At 38.6% G+C, this 23,276-nt stretch overlaps 1 protein-coding gene across 5 annotated transcripts in view; it reads left to right on the top strand.

The window, feature by feature from the left end:
• Positions 1-21,349, top strand: part of itga6 (integrin subunit alpha 6) — a 96,655-nt gene extending 75,306 nt beyond the window's left edge. For 3 of the 5 annotated variants that reach the window (XM_062969182.1, XM_062969185.1, XM_062969181.1), the window contains 9 exons: positions 938-1,017; positions 1,157-1,234; positions 1,320-1,422; positions 3,898-4,071; positions 4,378-4,476; positions 6,790-6,900; positions 7,007-7,102; positions 11,113-11,238; positions 17,187-21,349. In XM_062969182.1, the coding sequence (XP_062825252.1) occupies positions 938-1,017; positions 1,157-1,234; positions 1,320-1,422; positions 3,898-4,071; positions 4,378-4,476; positions 6,790-6,900; positions 7,007-7,102; positions 11,113-11,238; positions 17,187-17,339 (1,020 nt within the window). In that variant the 3' untranslated portion in view covers positions 17,340-21,349. Of the gene's footprint in view, positions 1-937; positions 1,018-1,156; positions 1,235-1,319; positions 1,423-3,897; positions 4,072-4,377; positions 4,477-6,789; positions 6,901-7,006; positions 7,103-11,112; positions 11,239-13,632; positions 13,763-17,186 lie in introns of all 5 variants that reach the window. The other 2 variants (XM_062969184.1, XM_062969183.1) reach the window with 1 other exon arrangement.
• The last annotated feature ends 1,927 nt before the right edge of the window (positions 21,350-23,276 follow it).

Genomic DNA, 23,276 nt, shown 5'->3' with positions numbered 1-23,276 from the left:
ATAGCCGTAGTGGCACAATGGGTTAAACCCTTGTGCCAGCTGAATTGCTGACCTCACCCTAACCCTCATCCTAACCCTAATTTAACATTAACATTAATACTAATTGTAATGCCTAAACCAACCCTAACACAAAATCTAACCCTTACCCTAACCCTAACTGTAACACCAACACACAGTCTTATCTGTAGCTCTAACCCTAAGCCTGAATGCTAACCCTGACCCTCACCTTAACCCCAACCCTAACGCTAACCCTAAACTCTAACCCTAACCTTAAACCTAACACTAACAGCAATGCACAATCTTAACCTTAAGCCACACCCTAACCCTTAACCCTAATCGTTAATGCTAACCCTAAACCTAACCTCTAACCCTAACTGTTAACGCTAATCTTAACCCTAAGCCTAACATTAACCCTAACACAATCTTAAACCTAACTCTAACCTTAACGTTAACCCTAACCCTAATCCCAACATTAATCCTAATCCTAAACTCTAACCCTTAACTCTTACTCTAACCTTAACCCTTTACCGTAAGCCTTAATACTAACTCTAACCCTAATCTTAAACCTAACCCTAACCCACACCCTAAACCTAAACCTAGCCCAAAGTCTAAACCCTAACCTTAAACCCACCCTCACCCTAAACCTAGCCCTAATCCTAACTCTAATCCTCGAGACAGAGTGAGCTCCCTTCTGTCAGCCCCAGCTTTCCATGTGGGGAGATGAGAGAAGCCTCCCACAGGATAGTAACACATCTGGGAATCCCCTGGGCAACATCTTTGTGGACGACTGATTCTGTCACACCAGAAGCAAACTTGCAATATGTTGTCAATTGGCTTCTGATACAATAAGAAAAACCCAAACCTATAGCACATTTGTCATGTGAAATGCATTTTTTGAAATATATTTCAAGGATTTATCCATTTGTTCTTGTTTTAGGTAACATTTTATGTGATTTTAAGTACAACTAAAGTTAATGTTGATACAAGGGATTTGGACATTAATCTGAAACTGGACACGTAAGATTTGTCTTATTTTCTTTTCAATTGCAAGCATCATCTTCCTCAATATTTGCAAATGCTTTGAAATTCGGTTGTGAAATTTAACAAGAAGACATTTGTTTTTTTAAAATGTCTGTGCTTCCTTCTTTTGTTATAGAACAAGCAATCAAACTAATTTGGATACAATTACTGCAAGAGCTAAAGTAGTTATTGAGCTGCTTTTGTCACTCACAGGGTAAGCATCATAGTTAGCATAACAAATCAATGCTGGAGACATCCTTTATTATGGTCATTACATTGTGATTTTCTTTGTTCAACAGAGTTGCTAAGCCTTCCCAGGTGTATTTTGGGGGCAACGTGATTGGTGAAAGTGCGATGAAAACTGAAGATGACATTGGTAGTTTAATTGAGTATGAATTCAGAGTAAGTTCTTTCATATTCAAAAACGGGGTTTTTGGTGGTCAAATAATCTTGCTGTTGTCTTTGCATTGTAAGACATTGTTTAAAGACATCGTATTTTTTCATAAAAGCAATCTCCTTTCTAGATGTTGTGGTGGTTGTGTGCCTTTAAGTTGTTTTAACTTAAGATCATCCTAAGACAAATTTATCACAGGACTTTTGAGAAAAAAAAAATGTTCAAAGAGTTTTGCCTTTCTCTGAATTTTACACTGTCATATAAAATCCAGATTATCTACTTCGAACCGGATTATATGGCAGTGTAGACTCAGCCATTGACAAATAATGCATATTCTAAAGCCATGGGAATGTATTGCTTAATGAAACATTCTACTTAACTGTCCTTTTTAGAATCATGGCATTTTTCAGGCTTTGGTAGTAAGTAGTAGTAGTAGTAGTAGTAGTAATAATAATAATAATAATAATAATAATCTTTTTACCATCTGTCAGCTGCAAAAGGCCACCCGATACATCACATAGTCTTAGACACTTGGGTCTGACGTGTGATTCAATAATAATAATAATAATTATTATTATTATTATTTATTCATTTCTATTCCATTTTCCTCCCATGGGTGGGACTCAAAGCAGCGTACAAAATTTAAAAACGCCAAAACATATACATATAGAGTCTCACTTATCCAAGCTAAACAGGCCGGCAGAAGCTTGGATAAGCGAATATCTTGAATAATAAGGAAGGATTAAGGAAAAGCCTATTAAATATCAAATTAAGTTATGATTTTACAAATTAAGCATCAAAACATCATGTTATACAACAAATTTGACAGAAAAAGTAGTTCAATACGCAGTAATGTTATGTTGTAATTACTGAATTTACAAATTTAGCACCAAAATATCATGATATATCATGAAATATCATGAAAACATTGACTACAAAAATGGCTTGGATTATCCAGAGGCTTGGATAAGTGAGGCTTGGATAAGTGAGGCTCTACTGTACATCGATACACAAATACATAATCAACTAAAACATCATATACAAATTTTAAAATAAACCAATTTAAACACATTATATAAAACAATATTTACAACAGGTACCATTAAAAGTTTCCCTAACCACAGTTATTTGTAAACATAAAATTATATCGCTCCTAAGACATCAATTTTCAATATAGCTTCCAGCATACTGATCTTGTTTGCTGTGTACTAATCTTATAATAATTTTATTTCTTGCCCACCTTTCCTCATGGCTCAAGACGGGTCACAGCACAGTCAAAACACAAACATTGCAAAAATTCTGTAAACACACATATTAAAATGCATTTCTATGAAATATACATATTAAAACATATTTCTCTAAAATACATATTAAAATACACAGAAGAGCGATTAAAGCACAGGACATGAGTTTAATATTCATGTTTGAAACTGGCTGGGTAGGGGAGAGGGAAAAATTGAAAAAGTTAGACTTGTGGTTCACAACTTATGGCTAGTTCTCGTGTTTCGGGCTTCAAAAATCCCTGATTAATTGGCCACATTGGTACAGGGTAAAGTCCAGAATATGTGGAGAAGCAGCAATTGAAAGCCACTGTCTGTTGGAGGGGTGGGGGTTAGGGGTTATGTTAGCTCTGCTAAAAGATCACAGAAGGCTGTATGTATATCATTTTAAAAAATCATATATATTTTTGGCCTCCAAATATCCCTGAATGGCTTTTAGAAGGCATGGGGAACATATCCTCCCCATTTTTGGCCTCCCCAGGGGGCCCCCAAAATGTGGTGAAACAGTCCCCTATGCCCCCAAATTTGAAGGAAAAATATTTTATGTGTTCTTTTTAAAAATAGAAAACTGGACCCCCCCCCCCCCCCCAAGACCCTGGGATGCTGCATACAACCTACATCCTTCCCATTCCAGCCTATTTAGTTCTGCAGTTAAACATTGAGGAGTGGCTGTTTATCTGTTAGCATTTTCGCATTCTGAGGATTTGGTTATAAAATCCTAATCAACATATGTTCACTTGAAACATCTTTTTCTTTTAGATCTCAAATTCTCCAGGAAATGTTTAACTTTATTAGATTTCCCTAAATAAACAAAATCATCACAAACATCTTGACATTGTATGTTGTTCATGCTATAATGAGAGATGCTAAAGGGCATTGCCATGTTGTCATTTTAATCCATGTTACTTTTAAGGCAATTAAATATATGAACATTAACATTGGAATGGCTGCTTTTATGTCGTGGTCTTTTCTTTTTGTATTAAAAAAGTGCATGCTTCACAATGTATATGATCATAGGCTTAAGCCCCTTCCACACAGCTGAATAAAATCCCACGTTATCTGCTTTGAACTGGAATATATGGCAGTGTAGATTTAGATAGCCCAGTTCAAACAGATATTGTGGGATTTTCTGCCTTGATATTCTGGAAGGGCCCTTACTGTTTGAGGAAATGCATATATTTTCAATAAAACTCTTCTGGACAGATAACGAACTTGGGCAAGCCCCTGAAGACATTTGGTGCAGCCGCCTTGGATATACTGTGGCCGAAAGAACTGAAGGGAGGGAAGTGGCTGCTGTATTTGGTATCAATACACTCCAAAGAATTAGGAGAACTCCAGTGTGAACCTCCACATGAAATAAACCCTTTGGGAATTGAGGTAAATGACCACATTTTTAAATAAAATTGCCAACCATTAAATTAGCAGTGTTCATTTTAAAATGAAGTATGATGTTTGATACATTTGCTTGGCTTCTTGGATCTGGAATGAAAGATCTAACATATAGAGTAATAATGTTTTGGATTCAAAGTAATCAAATTGCTTTGGTGCCAGACTGAAAGGTTAGGATTCTTTGTGGGTTGAAAATTCAAAGCTATTTCTATCTAAATAAATAAATACCCCTGCTGCTCCAAGAATCCAGTTGTGTTTTATAGAACTCTTTTATTTCCTGGTTCATTTTTATAGACCTCTCGACATTCAAGGACAAAACGTGAAGTTGCAGAGAAGCAGACAGAAGGTGGTAAAGGTTTTTCTTTGTTTTCAGAAAGAAAATACAAGACTTTGGTAAGCACATATTTTCACTCAGCTGCAAATTGCTTTTGGAGCTTCCAACTTACTTCAGAGAATGTGTAGTTATGTATATATAGCAAAATAATAAGATATATTTTGTGTTTATTTTGTTTTCCAAAATGCGAAACTATAGCAAGTGTACTAAATGTATTAGGCATGATGTTGAAAATTACTGTCTTTTGGCTTATAAAATGATATTAGACAATAAAGTTATTTTTAGCACTATGAAGAGTAACAATTTTATGGTGGCATAGATTCAGTTGAATAGACCCACTTTGTCAGATTAGGGGGTAAAAAGTAACATAATGCCATAATAAAATGTTAGTATTTATATTTTGAGAGTGTTCACACTTTTTGTTACAACATAAAAATATACAGTGGACCTTATGGTATCCAGGATCCACTGTGGAATTGATTCCAGGATTCCCCATGGATATAAAATCCATGGATGCTCAAATCATTATATACAATGGCATACTAAAACTGTGTCCCTTCTATAAAATGGCAAAATTAAGGTTTCCTTTTTAATTTTTAAAAATATTTTCAAGTAGTTGATGATTGAATCAGTGGATACAGAACCTGTGGATATGGATGGAGAACTGATTATAACACTATAACAAAATTTGTGGGAAAATTTTTATCCCTGGTTTGAAAATGTTATTCCAGTTTAATTGTGCAGTACTTACTTTGAAAATAATTGTTATATTCTAGAAACTTCATCTTTGTGGCTGCCACACCCTGGAATGTTCAGGGTGGGAGAAAGAGCTCTTGTCTGCCTGAGTCAAGTGTGAATGTTGCAATTGGCCAGCTTGATTAGCATTAAATAGCCTTACAGCTTCAAAGCCTGGCTGCTTCCTGTCTGGATGAATCCTTTGTTGGGAATCCTCCCAACATTAGCATTAAATCGTATTCAGTGCTAATCAAGCTGGCCAATTGCAACATTCACACTTGCCTTTGGTAGACGAGAGTTCTTTCTCCCACCCTGGATTTTCTACAGATTTCCAACAGACATCACAACCTCTGAGGATGCCTTTCATAGATGTAGGAAAAACGTCAGGAGAGAATGCCTCTGGAACATGGCCATACAGGCCATAAAATCTAGCTTGCTTCCAAGTATCAGGAGCCAGGCCTTGTTTGAACTGTGGAAGCAGCATGGTTCCATTTGTAAGGATGAGCCATTATTGCACCTCAGCACGGGTTCACCTTGCTCTAACACACACTCCACCAGAGCAGACTTGGTTTTTACAGTTTATTGATAAAAGATAGCAAAACTTAATTAAAAGCGGTAAAGAAAGCAATAATCCGATTGCAAAGGCAATCTACAGAACACAACTGAAAGTCTTTGTAGATAATATTCCAGAGTCCCTAAAATAGCATAGCAGTCCTGGAGAAACAAGGTAGCATGAGCTTCAAAAATATAATCCAAACACAGATTCTAGGCATGAAACGAAGCGAAGATATATTTCCATGAACCGAGACAAGACAAGAGTTAAGCTTCCAGAATCAACGTTGCTCTGTCTGAAATCTTCCCCCAATTCCACCCCTTTTAACCATTCTTGCAAGCTAGATACACATTCCTCTGGACTTTGGCTCCCACACGCTTGCCTGCGATTATCACGGAACACCTGGGACCAAGCCTCAACCTTAATCTAGTCTTTCTATCTAAGGGGAACTCCTCCCCATCGCTGCCAGAGCCATCTGGACTTTGTTGATGTTGACAGTGCTCAAAATCCTGTGAAAGGTCACCCTTATCACTAACTTCAGCTTCCCTGCTAAACTCAAAGCTTTCAACATTCTCTTGATCAGCCTGCATTTCTGAGCCTTCAATATTCCCTGGATCAACCTGCTGAAACCCAAATCCCCCTTCATCATCAGACTGAACCACAACAGCCATGTCAAATATTTGGCTGATATTGTGGTGGCTGCGTAGGTGAATGTTTCCCTCCTGCCCCTTATGATTAATGGACAGGAGTTCCCTCCAGAGCTATGCAGTTGGCTTACACTCCTAGCCAGGCAAACTTTTGTGGTCCAGAACTTTGTCATAAGCAGCACTGGAAAGGTGGGAATGTACCTTAGGGTGGCAAGGTTGAGGAACCAGGCACAGCTTGAAGGATTCACACAGAGACAGACATAGTATATACAATTGCAGAAAAGGAACTTTCACAGTGAGCATAAATGTTCCATTTTGCCCTATTGGTATCAGTTTTGCCTCAGAATCTCCCTTCTGTTGTAAGATAGTTGGCAGAAACATTGACTCTCTACTTTATAATAGGCGATTCTATAAACATTTGGTGTATTTTAATGCAGGAATGCAATGCGGAGGCAAATTGTGTCACCATAAGGTGTCCCTTGCAAGGTTTGGATAGCAAAGCTTCCATAATGCTGCGTGCAAGATTGTGGAATAGCACTTTTCTTGAGGTATGTCCTGCTCATTTATTTAGTATAATTTAAAATCTCTCTCCTCTCTGTTTGGTTTTTCTAACGAAAGCATTTCTTCTTCTTTCCTCTCTCCCTACCTCACCAGGAGTACTCCAAAATGAACTATTTAGACATTCTTCTTGAAGCTTCAATCTTCATTGCTGATGCAGATAATATTAAACTGGAAAATCAAGCTACTCCTGTAAGTCTGAAACATGTCTTTGATTACCATGGCTATATAGTGTTTCTGTATAGGCAATGAGCTGAGTGTGTCCAAAGCAATGCATCCAAATGGCTGATCACCCCCAGTTTGAAAATACAGTAGAATTCCGGTTAATTGACTTCCGGTTATCTGACCTACCATATTATCCGATGTGTCAGGCCGGCCCTTTGGGGAAGCCCGGTGTGCGTTGCTAGGCAGCAACACGCACTGGGCTTGCCTAAACCAAGTGCTTGCTGTAGGGACGAGGCTCTTCCCTCCAGCAAGCACTCGGCCCTTTGGAGAAGCCCTGTGTGTGTTGCTAGGCAGTAACACGCACAGGGCTTTCCTAAACCGGCTTGCTGGGTGGGATACTAGGGCCTCCCTATTAACCATCATTTCCGGTTATCCGACATTCGGCCCACCCGTTTATAACCGGAACTCTACTCTATTCATAGGTTAGTTATCATCTGTTAGCACTCAAGGACTTCATGATTTTGTCAGTTGGTTTCCAAAGGGCATTCATAGTTCCAGGAGACAAACTTGCATGCTTTGCTATTGAGAACTGGCAAAATGCCTTTAAGATGGACTAGGGGCCATATTGACATATTTCACAGGTCTGCAATGTTTTGGTTTTTTAAAACATTGTAGCTGTTTGTAATGTGTTTTGGGATGTGGAATAAAAAACACAATAAACTGACATACTACAGACAGTTCTTTCTTAAATTTCTTTACTAATTCCAGTCACATATTATAACAAATTGTCAAAGCAAGTTGTGAAAAAAACCTACATGATGCAGCAAATCTGGGATCATTTTTGAATTTAGAATGCCAAATTCCTAAAAAATTATTTTTTAAAAAGTATGATACTCTGTACGTAGGCCTGTGGATGGTCTTTGGACTCTTATATCCATTTTCCCTCGAAAGAGTTCAAGGCAGTATAAGAAGTCCTCTTTTTCATGTTACCTTCAATGTTAGGTAGGTTAGCCTGATAGGTAGTGACTGACTCAAGATTGTGCAGTTAATTTCACTGGAATTTGAACTATGCTTCGGCATGTGTCATAACATCCTATTAAAGCTTACCAGTGAGGGTGCAATGGGTTAAACTCTTGTGCCAGCAGGACTGCTGACTGACAGGTGGGTGGTTTGAATCCAGGGAGAGCGGGTGAGCTCCCTCTGTCAGCTCCAGCTCCCCATGCGAGAACATGAGAGAAGCCTCACACAAGGATGGTAAAACATCAAAACATCCGGGTGCCCCCTGGGCAACATCCTTGCAGGCGGCAAATTCTCTCACACCAGAAGCAACTTGCAGTTTCACAAGTCACTCTAGACACAAAAAAGCTTCCCATTAATAAATTGCTTGAGAAATAATGAAATTATTGAACTCAAGCTCTTTCCTACAAAATCTGTCCCTTCCAGACTTCTAAGGTTCATGTTCCTCTCTATGGAACCTTTGGATTGAGACCTAAAGATTTCTGATTAAGTTTTGCACATTCCATAAATATGGATGGGAATTAAACAATAAAAACGTCTGTTTGTAGATGCTAATAAAAATGATCCCTGAGCAAATGTAGCATTGTCTAATGTCTACTATAGCCTAATAGTTCAAAGGCAGCCTTCTTCAGTCTGACATATGGCAACTTTCCAATACGTTGGGCCACAGTACCCATTACCACCAGCAGAAATTACTTTAAATTATCCAAGTTTCAGAAGAAAAATATAAGAATGTTTTCCAGTAAACTTCCAGCGGCTAATTTCCTAATGATATGGAGAATCACAATCTAACAATCTTGATCACAGTAGATAGGTGAAAACAGACCATTTGGCCGCCAAGTGGTGTGAAATGAAAATGGAAATGCACCATATGAACAAATGAAATTATGTCCTCTCTAATCTTCTATATATATATAAAAGGGTACAGTTGTTTGCGCCGTGACTAAACACAACTAAACGCCCCAGAAATATGAAACTTGGCAACACAACGCAAAAGCCTTGCCTCACGGTTGTTACAACACAACCACACCACAAAAACACAATCCGGAGCCACAAAACCGAAAAAAACAGCAAAGATGCACAACAACGCAACTACATGACCCAAACACACAAAACTTGGCAACACGACCCAAAATCCTTGCCCCTAGGTGCTGACAACAAAAAGAAAAGAAAAATAAAGTCCTAATTAGAGGGAGAGGAATAATTGTTTTATCCAATTGCTGCCAGTTAGAAGGCTAAGCTCCGCCCACTTGGTCTCCTAGCAACCCACTCAGCTTAGAGGATAGGCAGAGTTAGGCCTCACTTAGGCCTCTTCCACACATTATCTAATTTGCACTGGATTATATGGCAGTGTAGACTCAAGGCCCTTCCACACAGCTATATAACCCATTTATAATCTTACATTATCTGCTTTGAACTGGATTATCTTGAGTCCACACTGCCATATAATCCAATGTGCATTTTATACAGCTGTGTAGGAGGGGCCTCATATAATCCAGTCCTAAGCAGATAATATAAGATTATAAATATACAGTGCAGTCTCACTTATCCAACATAAACACCCCGGAAGAACGTTGGATAACTGAACATGTTGGATAAAAAGAAGGGATTCAGGAAAAGCCTATTAAACATCACGTTCCCTCACGACCCTATCTGTTACCAAACTGCCATACATGTCTATGCCAGGCATCCTCAAAGATTATGAGATCTGTTTGAAAACAGACAAGTGGAATGTTTATTTCTATCTCAGCAATGATATCCAGGATGGGACAACTCTTATCTGTCTGAGGCAACTGTGAATGTTCCACTTCCCCACCTTGATTACCATTGAATGCCCTTCCACCTTCAAGGCCTGCCTACTTCCTGCTTCGGAGGGGGAATCCTTTCTTGGGAGATGTTAGCTGGCCCTTAGTACATCATGTCTGGAATTCCCTGATTGCTCAGTGCTGTTCTTTAGTTAACTGTCCGATTTCACAGATTTTTTTTAATACTGGGAGCCACATTTTCTTCATTCCAGGCAGGCAGGAACCATCCAGGCTTTGAAGCTACAAGGCTATTCAGTGCCAATTCCAACATTCACACTTGCCTAAAGCAGACAACAGTTCTTTCTTCCACCCTGGTCACTCCACAGATATATAAACCCCACTTGCTTTCGTTACAACACATTTCACAACCTCTGAGGATGCCTGCCATACATACAGGCGAAACATCAGGAGAGAATACATTTTGAAGATGACCAGGCAGACCACAGAACTCAGAGCAACCCAATACAAAGAGAAACAAAAATAATAAAATAAATACAAAAAATACATCAAAAATAAAATACAATAATACAATTAAAAAAATAAAATAAAAATAATATAATCAAATAATAAAATATAATACATACAAATAATAAAAAATAATAAAAGAATAAAAAATAAAATACATACAAATAATACAATAAAAATAATAAAAAAACACTGAAAATAATTAAAAACACTAAAAAATTAATACAATAAAATACTATAATAACAGAAAATAACTAAAAATAATAAAACAAAATAATAAAATATAATAAATAAAAAGATAAGTTACAATAAAATTAATTTTAACAATACAAATAACGTCAAATAAAAATACCACAGCAATTTTTAACCAATACCACCACCACTTTGCCACAGCAACGTGTGGCCGGGCATCAGGGCTGTAGCCAAGAAAAAAATTCAGGCGGGGGGAGGGGTTTGAAAATTTCAGGGGGGGGGTTGAACCCCTGGCACACCCTCCCCCCCCCCCCCCCACTACAAACCTGTCAATATCTGCTTGAGATAGTGCCTGGAGGGACTCTTAATGTTTTGCATCTCATAGACTTAGCATGGGGATTTGGTTAACCAGTTAAAATTCATGAGTAAACCAGGTTTTTTTATAACCTGAAAAATTTCGGGGGGGGGGGGGGGTTGAACCCCTAACCCCCCCCCCCTCGCTACAGGCCTGCTGGGCATAGCTAGTAACATATATATACTTTTTCTGTTCTCTGGCAGGTACGGGTTACTGTCTTTCCTGCAAAGACGGTAGCACTGTATAAGGGGGTTCCTTGGTGGATTGTCTTAGTAGCCATTCTTGCTGGATTATTGATGCTCGCTTTGCTGGTCTTTTTGCTATGGAAGGTGAGTTATTTTATGAACATGCTGGTTTAATATTTTTACACATATTATTTGAAACATGCAAACACATAATATTATAAAATATTATTTTTGCAGATGGAAAAAGACCACTACCAGTTCAGTTTAGGGAAGAGATGAGCCAAAGTGTGCCCCCAAGGGGCCTGTAGATTCCCCCCCCCCCACATTGTTTCTTTTCATTGAAAATTCCTTGCATATCCTCTAGGGAGCTTAGTAGGCAATTCCATAAAGTTTTCAGTTCTGCCCACTCTGGGATATTTTAGACAGAGGAGTCTAAAATCTCAGTCATTCTGAAAGTAAGCCGGAAATTGGAAAACTGTTTCTCTTGACAATGAAGCAGCCCAGAGAAGGCCCCAAATATGGTCACATTTCCCTTTACCCCTCTAGGAATGTGGAGGCATTTTGAAAGAAAACAGGTAACAAAATTCAGAAGTGGGAGGCCTAATGAGGGTTGGGGCTTTCCATATATGTGGACAAATTGGGCTCTGGTCCTCAGAGATTGCCCATCCTTTGTTTAGGGAAATGTGTTTTAAAATAAATGCGAATAAATCTTAATTATTTGGGCTGGAAGGTACCAAATGGTAATTTTAAACTCACTTTGTTGTTACCATAGTTGTTGTCATTATCAATCAGAGCAAGAGCACAGCTAGTGATAACAATGCAGGGAGCTTGCTTATCACTAGCTGTGTCCATTATATCGGCAGGACCCAATTAATTCCCGGACAGACACTGTTGGATGTAAACCCATATATTATATGTGTGAAATGTTAAATGATAAAATATAGGTGTTCGCATGTAGTCTCTATGGCTGTAAAGGCCAAGATGTTGAAATTGGCCAACATCACAAAAGGAGATTGTCTCTAGATATGTTTCATTAGGTCTATCTATATCTCTTAGTCAGAGTTTCTCTCTTGCTCTCTTTTCACGCGCGCACGCACACACACACACCATTTTTCCATGTGAAGATGCATGTAGAGATTCTTACAATACTCAGTATTTTTTTCTCTTCCTACCTTAGTGTGCATGCAGCTGTCAACACATTACAGGGGATGAGATATCTATGTACATGTTCCAGTGCTTCCATCTGTCTTAAGTATTTCAGGTTATTTAAGGCTTGCCTGGAATAAAAGAGATATAGAGCCTTTAGGGATTTTTTTTATCCACAGATACTTTTAATAAGTTTTTACAGCAATCAAAATAGTGGCTAGGGTAATTGATCAGGTTGGTGTCATATACAGTTCTCCACTCTAACCCAATCTTTGCCTGCTGCATCCCCCAATAGAGCCATTTATTGTCTGGTGGAGATCGGGGTGGAAGCAGCATAGTAGAATCCAGCTGCATTCCTATGATAGACACACAATGACCAAGAGTTCCTATGGGTCTTCCAGCAGTCTCAGAGACTGACATCATTGTTGTGCGTCAGCTATAGTGATAAAACTAGATGCTTCTCTGCTAGTGCCCCTTCACTTTCCACCTGTCAGTAAAATGGTCATATTAAAAGAGAGTCTGCAACAGGTAAAAGGAGATTTGGAATGGGGAATGTGTTCATTGTGAAAAATTGGTAGGGAAGTCAGACTTTTATAACAATAACAGCAATCACAGTTGACACAAAAATAAATAATAGTATGTCAGCACATTAATGCACACACACCTTTTCATTCCATCTCTCTTTATCATACCAAAATTGGATTCTTAGAATAATGTGTATACAGTGTTCCCTCACTTATTGCAGGGGTTACGTTCCAGGACCACGAAGTAGGGACACTATATTTGTGTTGTTTACAATCTCAGTGGCAAGTAGCGTCTCTGTCCCCTCCTCGCCTCTCAAACATGCACATGTCTTGTGAGGCAAAAACAAAGTTGTTTCAGCCTCCTTTACTTTTCCTTCGGTTTCTCCTTCCTTCCTTAGGCTTCTCCTTAGGAAGGAAGTAGAAAGAGGGATTTATAATATTATTTTATGATTTATACTATTATTTTAGTGATTATTAAAAAACCGCAAAACAGCGAGGCTGCGAAAAGCGAACCACTAAGTAGTGAGGGAACACTGTACTAGTATAGACAACAGATAGAACATGATTTCATGTGTGCTATTCCCTTGTACTGAATATAGTTGTCAAACATTAAAAATAATGGTTGTACATCTGCTGATAACTAATGTATAATCTATGTAACTGAAGGCTTAAAGCAATCAAGAAGGTAATCAGCTATGGAAGAATCCTGATGGAAACTTGTTAACGTGGGAATGTTACTATAAAGTTGTGAAATAATTGGAAAAAAAACATTTTAAAATGCAAATGTAAAGCCATCTGGTTCATCCTTTTATTTTTTGTTTTTCCCATTAGTCCATAATATTGACTAAAATGCCTTGCTTCCTTATAGTGTGGTTTCTTCAAGAGAGATAAGAAAGATCATTATGATGCCAAATATCACAAGGCTGAGATCCATGCTCAGCCATCTGATAAAGAGAGGCTTACTTCTGATGCGTAGTATTGATCTACTTCTGTAATTGGTAATTGATCAGTTTTTTTTGTTTGGATTTGTCAGCTGCGGGACATGCTTTTGGTTGCGGTGGCTAATGATTAGAAGCTTGCTGCATCTGTTCCATTAATTGCCTCATTATGGAAATATCGATTTCTGCTTGCTTGCATTGTTTATAATAATCCCCTTTCTCAAAGCACGAGGATGTAAATTCTTTTCTTTGTTAAAATATTGCCTACTTGTGCATTCTTCCTTGACATTATAAAAGTTTTTTTTAGTATAAAGTTTCCACTTAGAGCTTGAATGCAGAAATGATGTGATCCAGAAAGCAAACTATACCCGTAGGGTCTTTTAAAAACATACTATGGAAATACGGAAATGGAAATAATAATAAATTTACCCAAACTGTTGTTAAGTGTTCCAAGGATTCCCCATCAAAAAGATCAGCAATATCAGATAAGATTTTGTGTAACACTGCTTCTCAAAGACTACCAATCTGAATCTACAAATTGCAGGGAAGCATGGAACGTGTCTTCAACTATGATATGCAGAAAGTAGGCTAGAATCTACTGGTAGATCTCAAGGTGATTTGCAAGTGGGCAGGGATTTCTGTCCTCCAGTGACTTCATATATTTTAGCATTTCACAGATCAAGGCAGAGACACCAAGCGACATCAGAGTGGGGACAAAATGGCAAAAGTAATGATGAGGAAGAACATAGAAGCCAGGAGAGGCTGCAGAAGTTTGCTTTTGCTTAAGCCTTCTGAGAAGGGCAAGATCCCCCCCACCCCCATTGAGATAATTCAATGGAACACTACTTTTGTAATTTGAATTCAGTTTGCAGAAACTGAAGTTACTTGAGGACAAAGTAGGAAAGTCCAGAGAGAAAAACCAAAGCATTACAAAGGTAGCTGAAAAAGTGGGACTGCAGAGAATTATTCAAACTTGCCCCTACCAAATCAGACAGTTGGGGGGGTATGGGATGGGATTTGTGCATAGTTTGACAAGGCACCAACATTCTTTGGCAGAGAAGGCTAATAGTTTTGTAAAACTACAATTCCCATTATTCCATAGCATAGCCATTGCAGTTACAATAGTGTCAGATTGCTTCATTGCACACTGTTGATGCAGCCTTGGCTATGCAGTTTTTTAAAAATATGTGAGGCTAAATAGTCTTTGAGGCACTTTTGCACTATTTATGATAATATCAAAGAAAAAGGAGAAGGGAGGTACCTGATTAGGGAATGAGCATTGTGACTGAGTTAGCTTTTACTTTCATATTGCAGTTCTGGAGCAAGAATCTCGCCTAGTGTTCACTGTGAAATAAGCTTTTGCTCAGATTGATTTTAATGAGAAATAACTGGTTGGTACACGTGCTTGAGACAGCAGCCTTAAAAGCATGAACCTTGTTTTCATACCAGTAGTCAGTGGAATCATTTTAGACAATAAGTTTAAACCTGTCTATGGGATCTTCCAACACTTGTTGATGGGAGGCCATAGTTCTTACCACACACACACACACACACACATACACTCATGTATTAGTTGACCTCATGTGTAACCCGAAGTCATTTTTTTAGGTTTTATGTATTTTAATATGACTTGTGGTTAAGCCAAAGGCCGTTCGTTCCCTGTAGAGGGGAAAGAGGATTTTCAGGATAATGCCTCCATTTCCTTTTCTACATATTTAAAAAGGCCTGAAGCGACACCATGTCAGAAATTGCAGAAGAGGGTTGTTAATTCTTTTAAGTTTTCCCTGGACAGACTTAAGCAATTGCCTTCTGCTACTCTGCTCATGAAAGGGGATGGTTCCTTTTTTCACAAGAGTTAAGTTGCAGTACTCTCACTGACCTGTAGATACATTGACCCAGGTTTTGGGGCTGATTTTTTGAATTACATATCTAGAATTCTCCAAGAATACACAAGGCAAGTCAACAAAAGCATAAAATAAACAAAAATGTATGTGCTAGTTAAATTAATAGCCTTTGTGACCATAGTCAGACACAGATTTAAATCTGCAATCCCAGGAATTAGCTTTACTGAACTCAGTGGCTTTTACATGTATAGATTTAGATTGTAAATCTAAGCATGTATAGATTTAGATTGTAAATCAATCTAGATTGTGGCCTACATGTGTAATCAACAATTTCTTACTAGCCAGCGGCTTCAATAGGGCATGCACTATAACTATTGAAGTTTTTATTTTATTATAAACACACCTATTTTCAGATGTCAAATGGCTTTATTAACCACTAATGCATGTCAGAAGCCTTTACTGCTGTTGCTGCCTTTTCCAGTTAAAGGCAGATCTTGATATTCAATTTCTGGGATCACATTTATTTTTCCTGTTCTTGATAATGTATTTCTCATCTGAAGCCTGCCTACTGCATGATACTTCATGCTCCTGCAAAATCTGAGCTGACATATGTAAAAATATTCATTCTACTTGGTAGATTGCAAGGATGGGAAATTTAATTACTGAAAAGGCTAACGTGTTAAAAGCTAAGGGAAGAATGACAAATCTAGGGGTGACCTGCTGATATAACCCAGGGTCCAAGGAATGATCTAGGTATATATAGGATTATTGGGGTTGCTATGTGAGCACTTACACCCCAATCACCCCTTTACCCCTTACATATAAGCTGAGTATATTTATTTATTTATTTACAGTATTTATATTCCGCCCTCTCACCCCGAAGAGGATTCAGGGCGGATCACATTATGTACTTATAGGGCAAACATTCAATGCCGATAAACACATCGAACCGAGACAGAGACAACAGACAGACGGACGCAGAGGCAATTTAACCTTCTCCTGAGGGGATGTTCGATTCTGGCCACAGGGGGGAGCAGCTGCTTCATCATCCACTCTGATGGCACTTCCTCATTCCAACGTTGTAAATTAGTTAAACTTGCCTCCCCACTTTTATAAGTGGTACCTTATTTCCTACTTGATAGATGCAGCTTCTTTCGGGTTGCTAGGTCAGCAACGAGCAGGGGCTATATTTCATTTTTAATTGACAGGTGCTCACCCCGCCACGGGCTGGCCTTGAACTCATGACCTCATGGTCAGAGTGATTTATTGCAGCAGCTGTTTACCAGCCTGCACCACAGCCCGGCCTAATAGTGGTTTGATTTGGGACTGCCAGGATTGTTTTTATGATTAAGAAGGACATTAATATTGATGTATTAATCCAAAATCTAAAACACTCCTTGAACTTTACTGGATGAGAAGTATCATAATCTTAGCTCAAAAATACATTTCTCTCTGTATGTCTGAAAAATCTGACATTAATTCTGCTTGGGTTGCACTGTTTGCTGTTGCTTGATGCCATATTTGAGCTTTCACATCCTGCATCTTCCTCTCTTTTTAAGGAACACCATTTGCCTTCTGCTAGTGAAAGTACAAATTAACATGTACTAAAATATGTATTTCTTTCCCTCCCCTTCCTTCAGTGCGGATTCTTCCAGCGTTCCAGGTACGATGACAGCATCCCCCGCTACCATGCTGTAAGAATTCGAAAAGAGGAAAGGCAGATCAAAGATGGAAAAACGAAAGTGAAAAAACAATGGATCACAAAGTGGAGTGAAAATGAAAGCTATTCCTAGGAAAACTCCACACTCCTGAACCAAAAAACTCAAATGGCCTTTAAAGTGTCATTGATTCAAACAGTGGATTGATTGAGGAAGATTAGTGTACAGAATTGGCTGCCCTTTTTTGTAGATATTTTAACGTTTATTTCAAAGCTTTTTAATTTTGTTTTACAGATCTAAATGTTAAGCCTGACTAAATAGATCTACATGTCTTATTTTACATCCCCACTTTTTAAAAAAGCAGGTTTATGTCCAGAAAATGAAAGAGGTATGTGCAGAAGGAGTAAAACTGAAAGGCTTAACATTTCTTTTTGTGGAATAAACCAGGACAGGGCCTCCTAAGTAGTGGATCTGTTTTCTCCGAGCTCATTTTTTGTGTCCAGAATCCTGGATTCTTATTATCTGCTTGTTGAGATCCCCTTTACTTCTCCATTATTTGCAAATCATACACAGTGTCAGCCAGCGGACTTCAGAGAAGGAAAAACAGCCCATCCATATATACTCCGTTCCAGCAGAGTGAAACTGAGTATATGTCCTGCAATCAAAAGAGAAGTGAAACTCAAGTCCTTACATGGCTCAGCGGAGCCCCCCTGCCAGAGAATGAACTGTGTTATATGTCTGGTCTTTCTGAATCTCCTATTACATTTTCACTTAACCTGTCTGAAGTTCCTGAATCCAGTGCTGAGCCCCACTCTCACCTATATACAAGATTATGAGAAATATAGGAGTGTTCCTATATTTCAATTTGTTGATTATTATTATGTGAATGTGGCAGGAGAAACCAGTTTAAGTTGTGTTTTTGTTCTTATGGTTGGTAGTAATATCTTACTATGAGCTGCCTCAGGTTTGTCTGAAAAATTATATTGGGACTCTTGTTTGACAGAACTTTATTAGCTCTTTCCATTCCCAGTTATATTGCCTTAGAGCAGGCATGGGCAAACTTTGGCACTCCAGGTGTTTTGGACTTCAGCTCCCACAATTCCTAACAGCCTGTTAGAAATTGTGGGAGTTGAAGTCCAAAATACCTAGAGGGCCAAAGTTTGCCCATGCCTGCTTTAGAGACTTGATTTGCATTTCTTCTCATTCGAAGAGGTGTTATTGTCAATTAATGCCTAAAATGGAAAACGAATTTCCAAATTGGTCAGATTGTCTTCTTGACTAACATCCCAATTCCAAGACTGGAAAATATTGCTAGAAAACACTCAGGAAAGCTACTTTTTTGAACTGGAGCTCCCAGTAGCCTATAGCAATGCTAGCTAGTATATACTGAGAATTATAATCTTTGAAAAGTAGCTTTTCCAAAGTCTGATTCTCAGGCATATGGAAGATGGTTGTGGTTATTCAGAGAGAGAGGTCTTCTGTACCCAACCAGATTTTATTATTTCACATTATTCATATAAAGCCTTGTCACTGGAAACAAGTTTGGTGGATCCTGGCTGAAACTCAGTTTTGGGGTCTTTCAATTTTAAAGGAACAAATGGTAGTTTGGATTTTGAAAGGCTTAAGAGAAGGTCTTTTGTGAGACACATTCCCACCCAGGGGAAAAAAAGGGAAACCTTATATTTGACCAGAAATTAAGAATTCCCTTTACATTTGTACAGCTTTGATGTTTTTGGTGGTGATTTTTTTCTTTAACAGGTGTGTATGAGCAGGGCCGTAGCCAGAAAAAAATTTCGGGAGGGGTTTTGAAAATTTCGGGGGGGGGGGGGGGTTGAACCCCTGACCCACCCGCCCCCCAGGTTCAGACCTGTCAATATCTGCTTGAGATAGTGCCTGGACGGACTCTTAATGTTTTACATCTCATTGACTTAGCATGGGGATTTGGTTAACCAGTTAAAATTCATGAGTAAACCAGTTTTTTTTTTATCTGAAAAATTTTGCTACAGGCCTGTGTATGAGTTCCTCTTAAAAGTATATGGGATGGATCTCAACTATGGGTCTTTAAATTAAGACCTGATTTACTAGTAGCATTAATCTCCATAGGAACAAAGTCAGCCTCCGATCCAACCCCATATGGACAACGGAAAATGCAAATTTGTGTGGCTTAGTTTCTAAAATGAAAAGTGCTGAAGTTCAACTTTGTCTGGACATCATACTCATATGGAAGCCATTTTTTAAATCTATGGATATACACAGACTAGCTGATGTTTTATAAGTAGAGTTGCCATGGCAGTCTACATGTATTCAAAGCACTCTTTCCTTTTAGAGTGGGAAAGCAAGGGAGTTAAACCATTACAGCTCCACCACCCATAAAACTACATTACAACTTGTACCCTCGATTTGCTTCTGGCACGATAAATAAATATCCCATAATATTATTGCCATTGTATACAGTGGTGCTGACTTAATGTTTTTTAGGTGAATATGAGATCTCTAAATTTGCTCATTCCTTCTCTTAAAACTTGTATGTAGCCATGGTTGTTAGTGTGATCTTAAATGTGCAATAGGACATGTTTCAATAATGTTTTTAAAATCATTTTGTATGAAAGTGTTGCTCACACCAAATATACACAGGTCTGTTTTTTAAAGCTTGAATACTGGTTGTACTTTTTGTATATACTGTAAGTCATTTTTATATATTTATTTTTACTATAAATCTTTGTCTTCAACTAACAGTTAAGCCAAAGATTTTTAAATAAATTTCAAAACTAGTGAGCAATAGCATTTAAATGAGTACAGAATTATTAACAATGCAATCATGTGGATGCCTACCCAGAAATGAGTTCCATTGAATGCATTGAGACTTAATCCCAGGTATGTATCTATAGGATTGTCACCTAAAAATGAACACTTTCTGCCAAATGTGCCAACAATTAAAGCTTTGAATTTCAATGACTAAACATTCTAAGAAAGCTGTTCTTTACATATTTCTGATTATGTAGTAAATAAATGTTTTTATCTTCTAAATAACTGTGCACTAATGCATACTTACAGATGTTTTAATCTATAGATTTTTTTATATGACTAACTTAATGGAAAACAAGGCAACGTACTCATTGAGGCTGGGGAATGGAAAAGGTTTTCTAAAACTGGCCTTGGACAAGATTTAACTACTGCAGATGTTATAGCACTTGAAAGAAAAAAATAAGCTCCAAAATGTAACTATGGATCAGTACTGATCCAATGTAAGACTACTGAATAAATGTCATGAATACCTAAATTTCAATTAAAAGTATAGTTCCATACACTTGTGCTGTTTAATACTTGATTGTAACAAAGTATTTGCAGTATTTTCAAGCTACATATTTAAAAATACTGGTACTGTTAAAAAAAGAATTATAAGTGTGATGTAACATTTACTGCATATGAAATACAGATAAACCTTACAGTATGTGGATGATATTTGAGAAGGGATGAAAACTATGCAAACCTTTAAATATTTCCCTTCAGAAACCACAATGCTTGTACTCTGTGATAACACTACAAAATGGCATTAGTTGAGATAACTGATTTCTAAGGTTCAGTTTCTGGTTACTAATTTCAGTTTTCTGCATTCTACTTTTTGTTTGACCTCACTCTTTATACTAAATCTTGATTGTTTTTAAAGCTGCTTGTTAAATGTGTAAATTCTCTGTTGGATATTGTTCTAATGACCGACATCATTGTACACCAAACACTACTGCTTTCTCCATCCACCTCCTCTGATTCGTTTAAATCGAGATTTTACAAAATCACCATGTCAGTTCTACGCAATGGTGGGTAGAACCTTATCATTTAAAATCCCATCTCTGTACTTTGACTTAATCACTTGAAATGTTAGAACTTTGAAAGTAGAACTTTGAAACACTGCTGCATCTCAAAAGAAACAAAGCAAAACACTCACAGTTATGACTCTGGTGTCTTGTCAAAACAAATATATAGGCAGTGTTAAATTAGGATCGGGAAAGATGTCATCTTCAGTCACGTCACTGATACATATATTCATTTTATACATTGACTGTTACTAACATCTGTTAAATCATGGCTAAAAATGACCTGTGGATATTTCTATAAAAGCGTGAAAATAAATTTTGTATGAAAAGCTCTTTCTCTACTGGCAATAATTGCTTACTTACACAGTTTTAATTTCTTTAAATGAAGAACAAATATTTGTTTCAGCTACTCTATACATACGTTTTACATTGGAAAAACATAACCAATTCAGGGACAGTTACATTTACCTGGCATTTACAGTGTACAGGCAATCCCCGAGTTACAAACATGACTAAAATAAGACAACTAGTTATAAATGGAGGTGGGGCAACAGGAAATGAGAGGGAATCTAGCCCTGGAAAGGGAAATTAATTCCTGGGAAAGTTATCATGGGGAAAGGTTGTCTCCACTGAAGCTTTAGAATCGTAGAGTTGGAAGATAGCCCGTGGGCCATCCAGTCCAACCCCCTGCCAAGAAGCAGGAAAATCTCATTCAAGCACCAATTTATCATCAATCCTTGTTTCCACGACAACCCAAATTCTTCAAAATCCAATTGTCATAGGTACAGAAAATGAGGTGAAACATTCTGAAAGGGGCACAGACAGCAGCCTGGTTCAATGAAAAAAAACTCAGAAAAGAGTTCTTTCTGCCACCCTGTGGGAGAAGCCTCCCATAGGATGGTAAAACATGCAAGTGTTCCTGGGCAACATCCTTGGTGACAGCCAGTTCTCACAACAGAAGCGACAAGGCTATTCAATGCTAATTAAGTTGGCCAATTGCAACATTTTTTTGCAGTTAATAAAGAACACTCAGAAAATAATAATAATAATAATAAAACTTTATTTATACCCCGCCACCATCTCCCCAACGGGGACTCGGGGCGGCTTACATGGGGCCATGCCGAGAGCAAAACAATATAACAAGTATAAATACAACATAACAGAGAACAATTAAACAGTGCAATAAGTAATAATATACAATATACACTACAACGCAAATCAAAGAAACAGTAAAAAAAACAGGGCCGGCCGCATGAATACAAAGATAAAACTCGGGTGAGAAAGATAAAGGGAATGGAGACCACGGGGAGCAGGGACATACGAAAGTGGAACCGTCTAGAGGAAAGATGTTGGAGAGGAGCAAAAAAAGAAATAAATAACAGTTACTCTCCAAAAGCGCAGCGGAAGAGCCAAGTTTTTAAATCTTTTTTAAAAGCTAATAGAGTGGGAGCTTGCCTAATCTCAATGGGCAGTGAATTCCATAGTCGGGGGGCCACAGCAGAAAAGGCCCTCTCCCTAGTACCCACCAGGCGGGCCTGGGATATAGGCAGTGATGTAAGGAGGGCCTCTCCAGATGATCGGAGAGATCGGGCAGGTTTATAGTGGGAGATACGGTCACGAAGGTAGGTGGGTCCCAAACCGTTTAGGGCTTTATAAGTGATGGTCTGCACCTTGAATTGGGACCGGAAAACGAACGGCAGCCAGTGGAGCTCCTTAAATAAGGGAGTAGATCTCTCACTGTAGCTTGCCCCCGTTATTAATCTGGCAGCCGAGCGTTGGACCAATTGTAATTTCCGGGCCGTCTTCAAGGGAAGCCCCACGTAGAGCGCATTACAGTAGTCCAGTCTAGAGGTAACTAAGGCATGGACCACCGTGGTCAAGTCAGACTTCACGAGGTATGGTCGCAGTTGGCGCACAAGTTTGAGTTGTGCAAAGGCCCTCCCAGCCACTGCCGACACCTGCGCCTCGAGTGTCAACGCTGAGTCCAGGAGGACCCCCAAACTGCGGACCTGTGATTTCAGGGGGAGTGCAACCCCGTCCAGCACAGGTTGCCACCCAATACCCCGATCCGACGAGCGACTGACCAGGAGGGCCTCTGTCTTGTCAGGATTGATCCTCAGCTTGTTCCTCCTCATCCAGTCCGCCACAGCGGCCAGGCACTGGTTCAGCATCCGAGGGGCTTCCTTGGTATTAGATGGAAACGAGTAGTGGATTTGCGTGTCATCTGCGTAGAGATGGCAGCACCCTCCAAAACTCCGGA

Source organism: Anolis carolinensis, chromosome 1 (genome assembly GCF_035594765.1).
Source record: "Anolis carolinensis isolate JA03-04 chromosome 1, rAnoCar3.1.pri, whole genome shotgun sequence".
In the NCBI taxonomy this organism is placed as follows: domain Eukaryota; kingdom Metazoa; phylum Chordata; class Lepidosauria; order Squamata; family Dactyloidae; genus Anolis; species Anolis carolinensis.
Note: the sequence above shows the minus strand (reverse complement) of the source record. Positions and strands in the feature narration are given on the sequence as shown.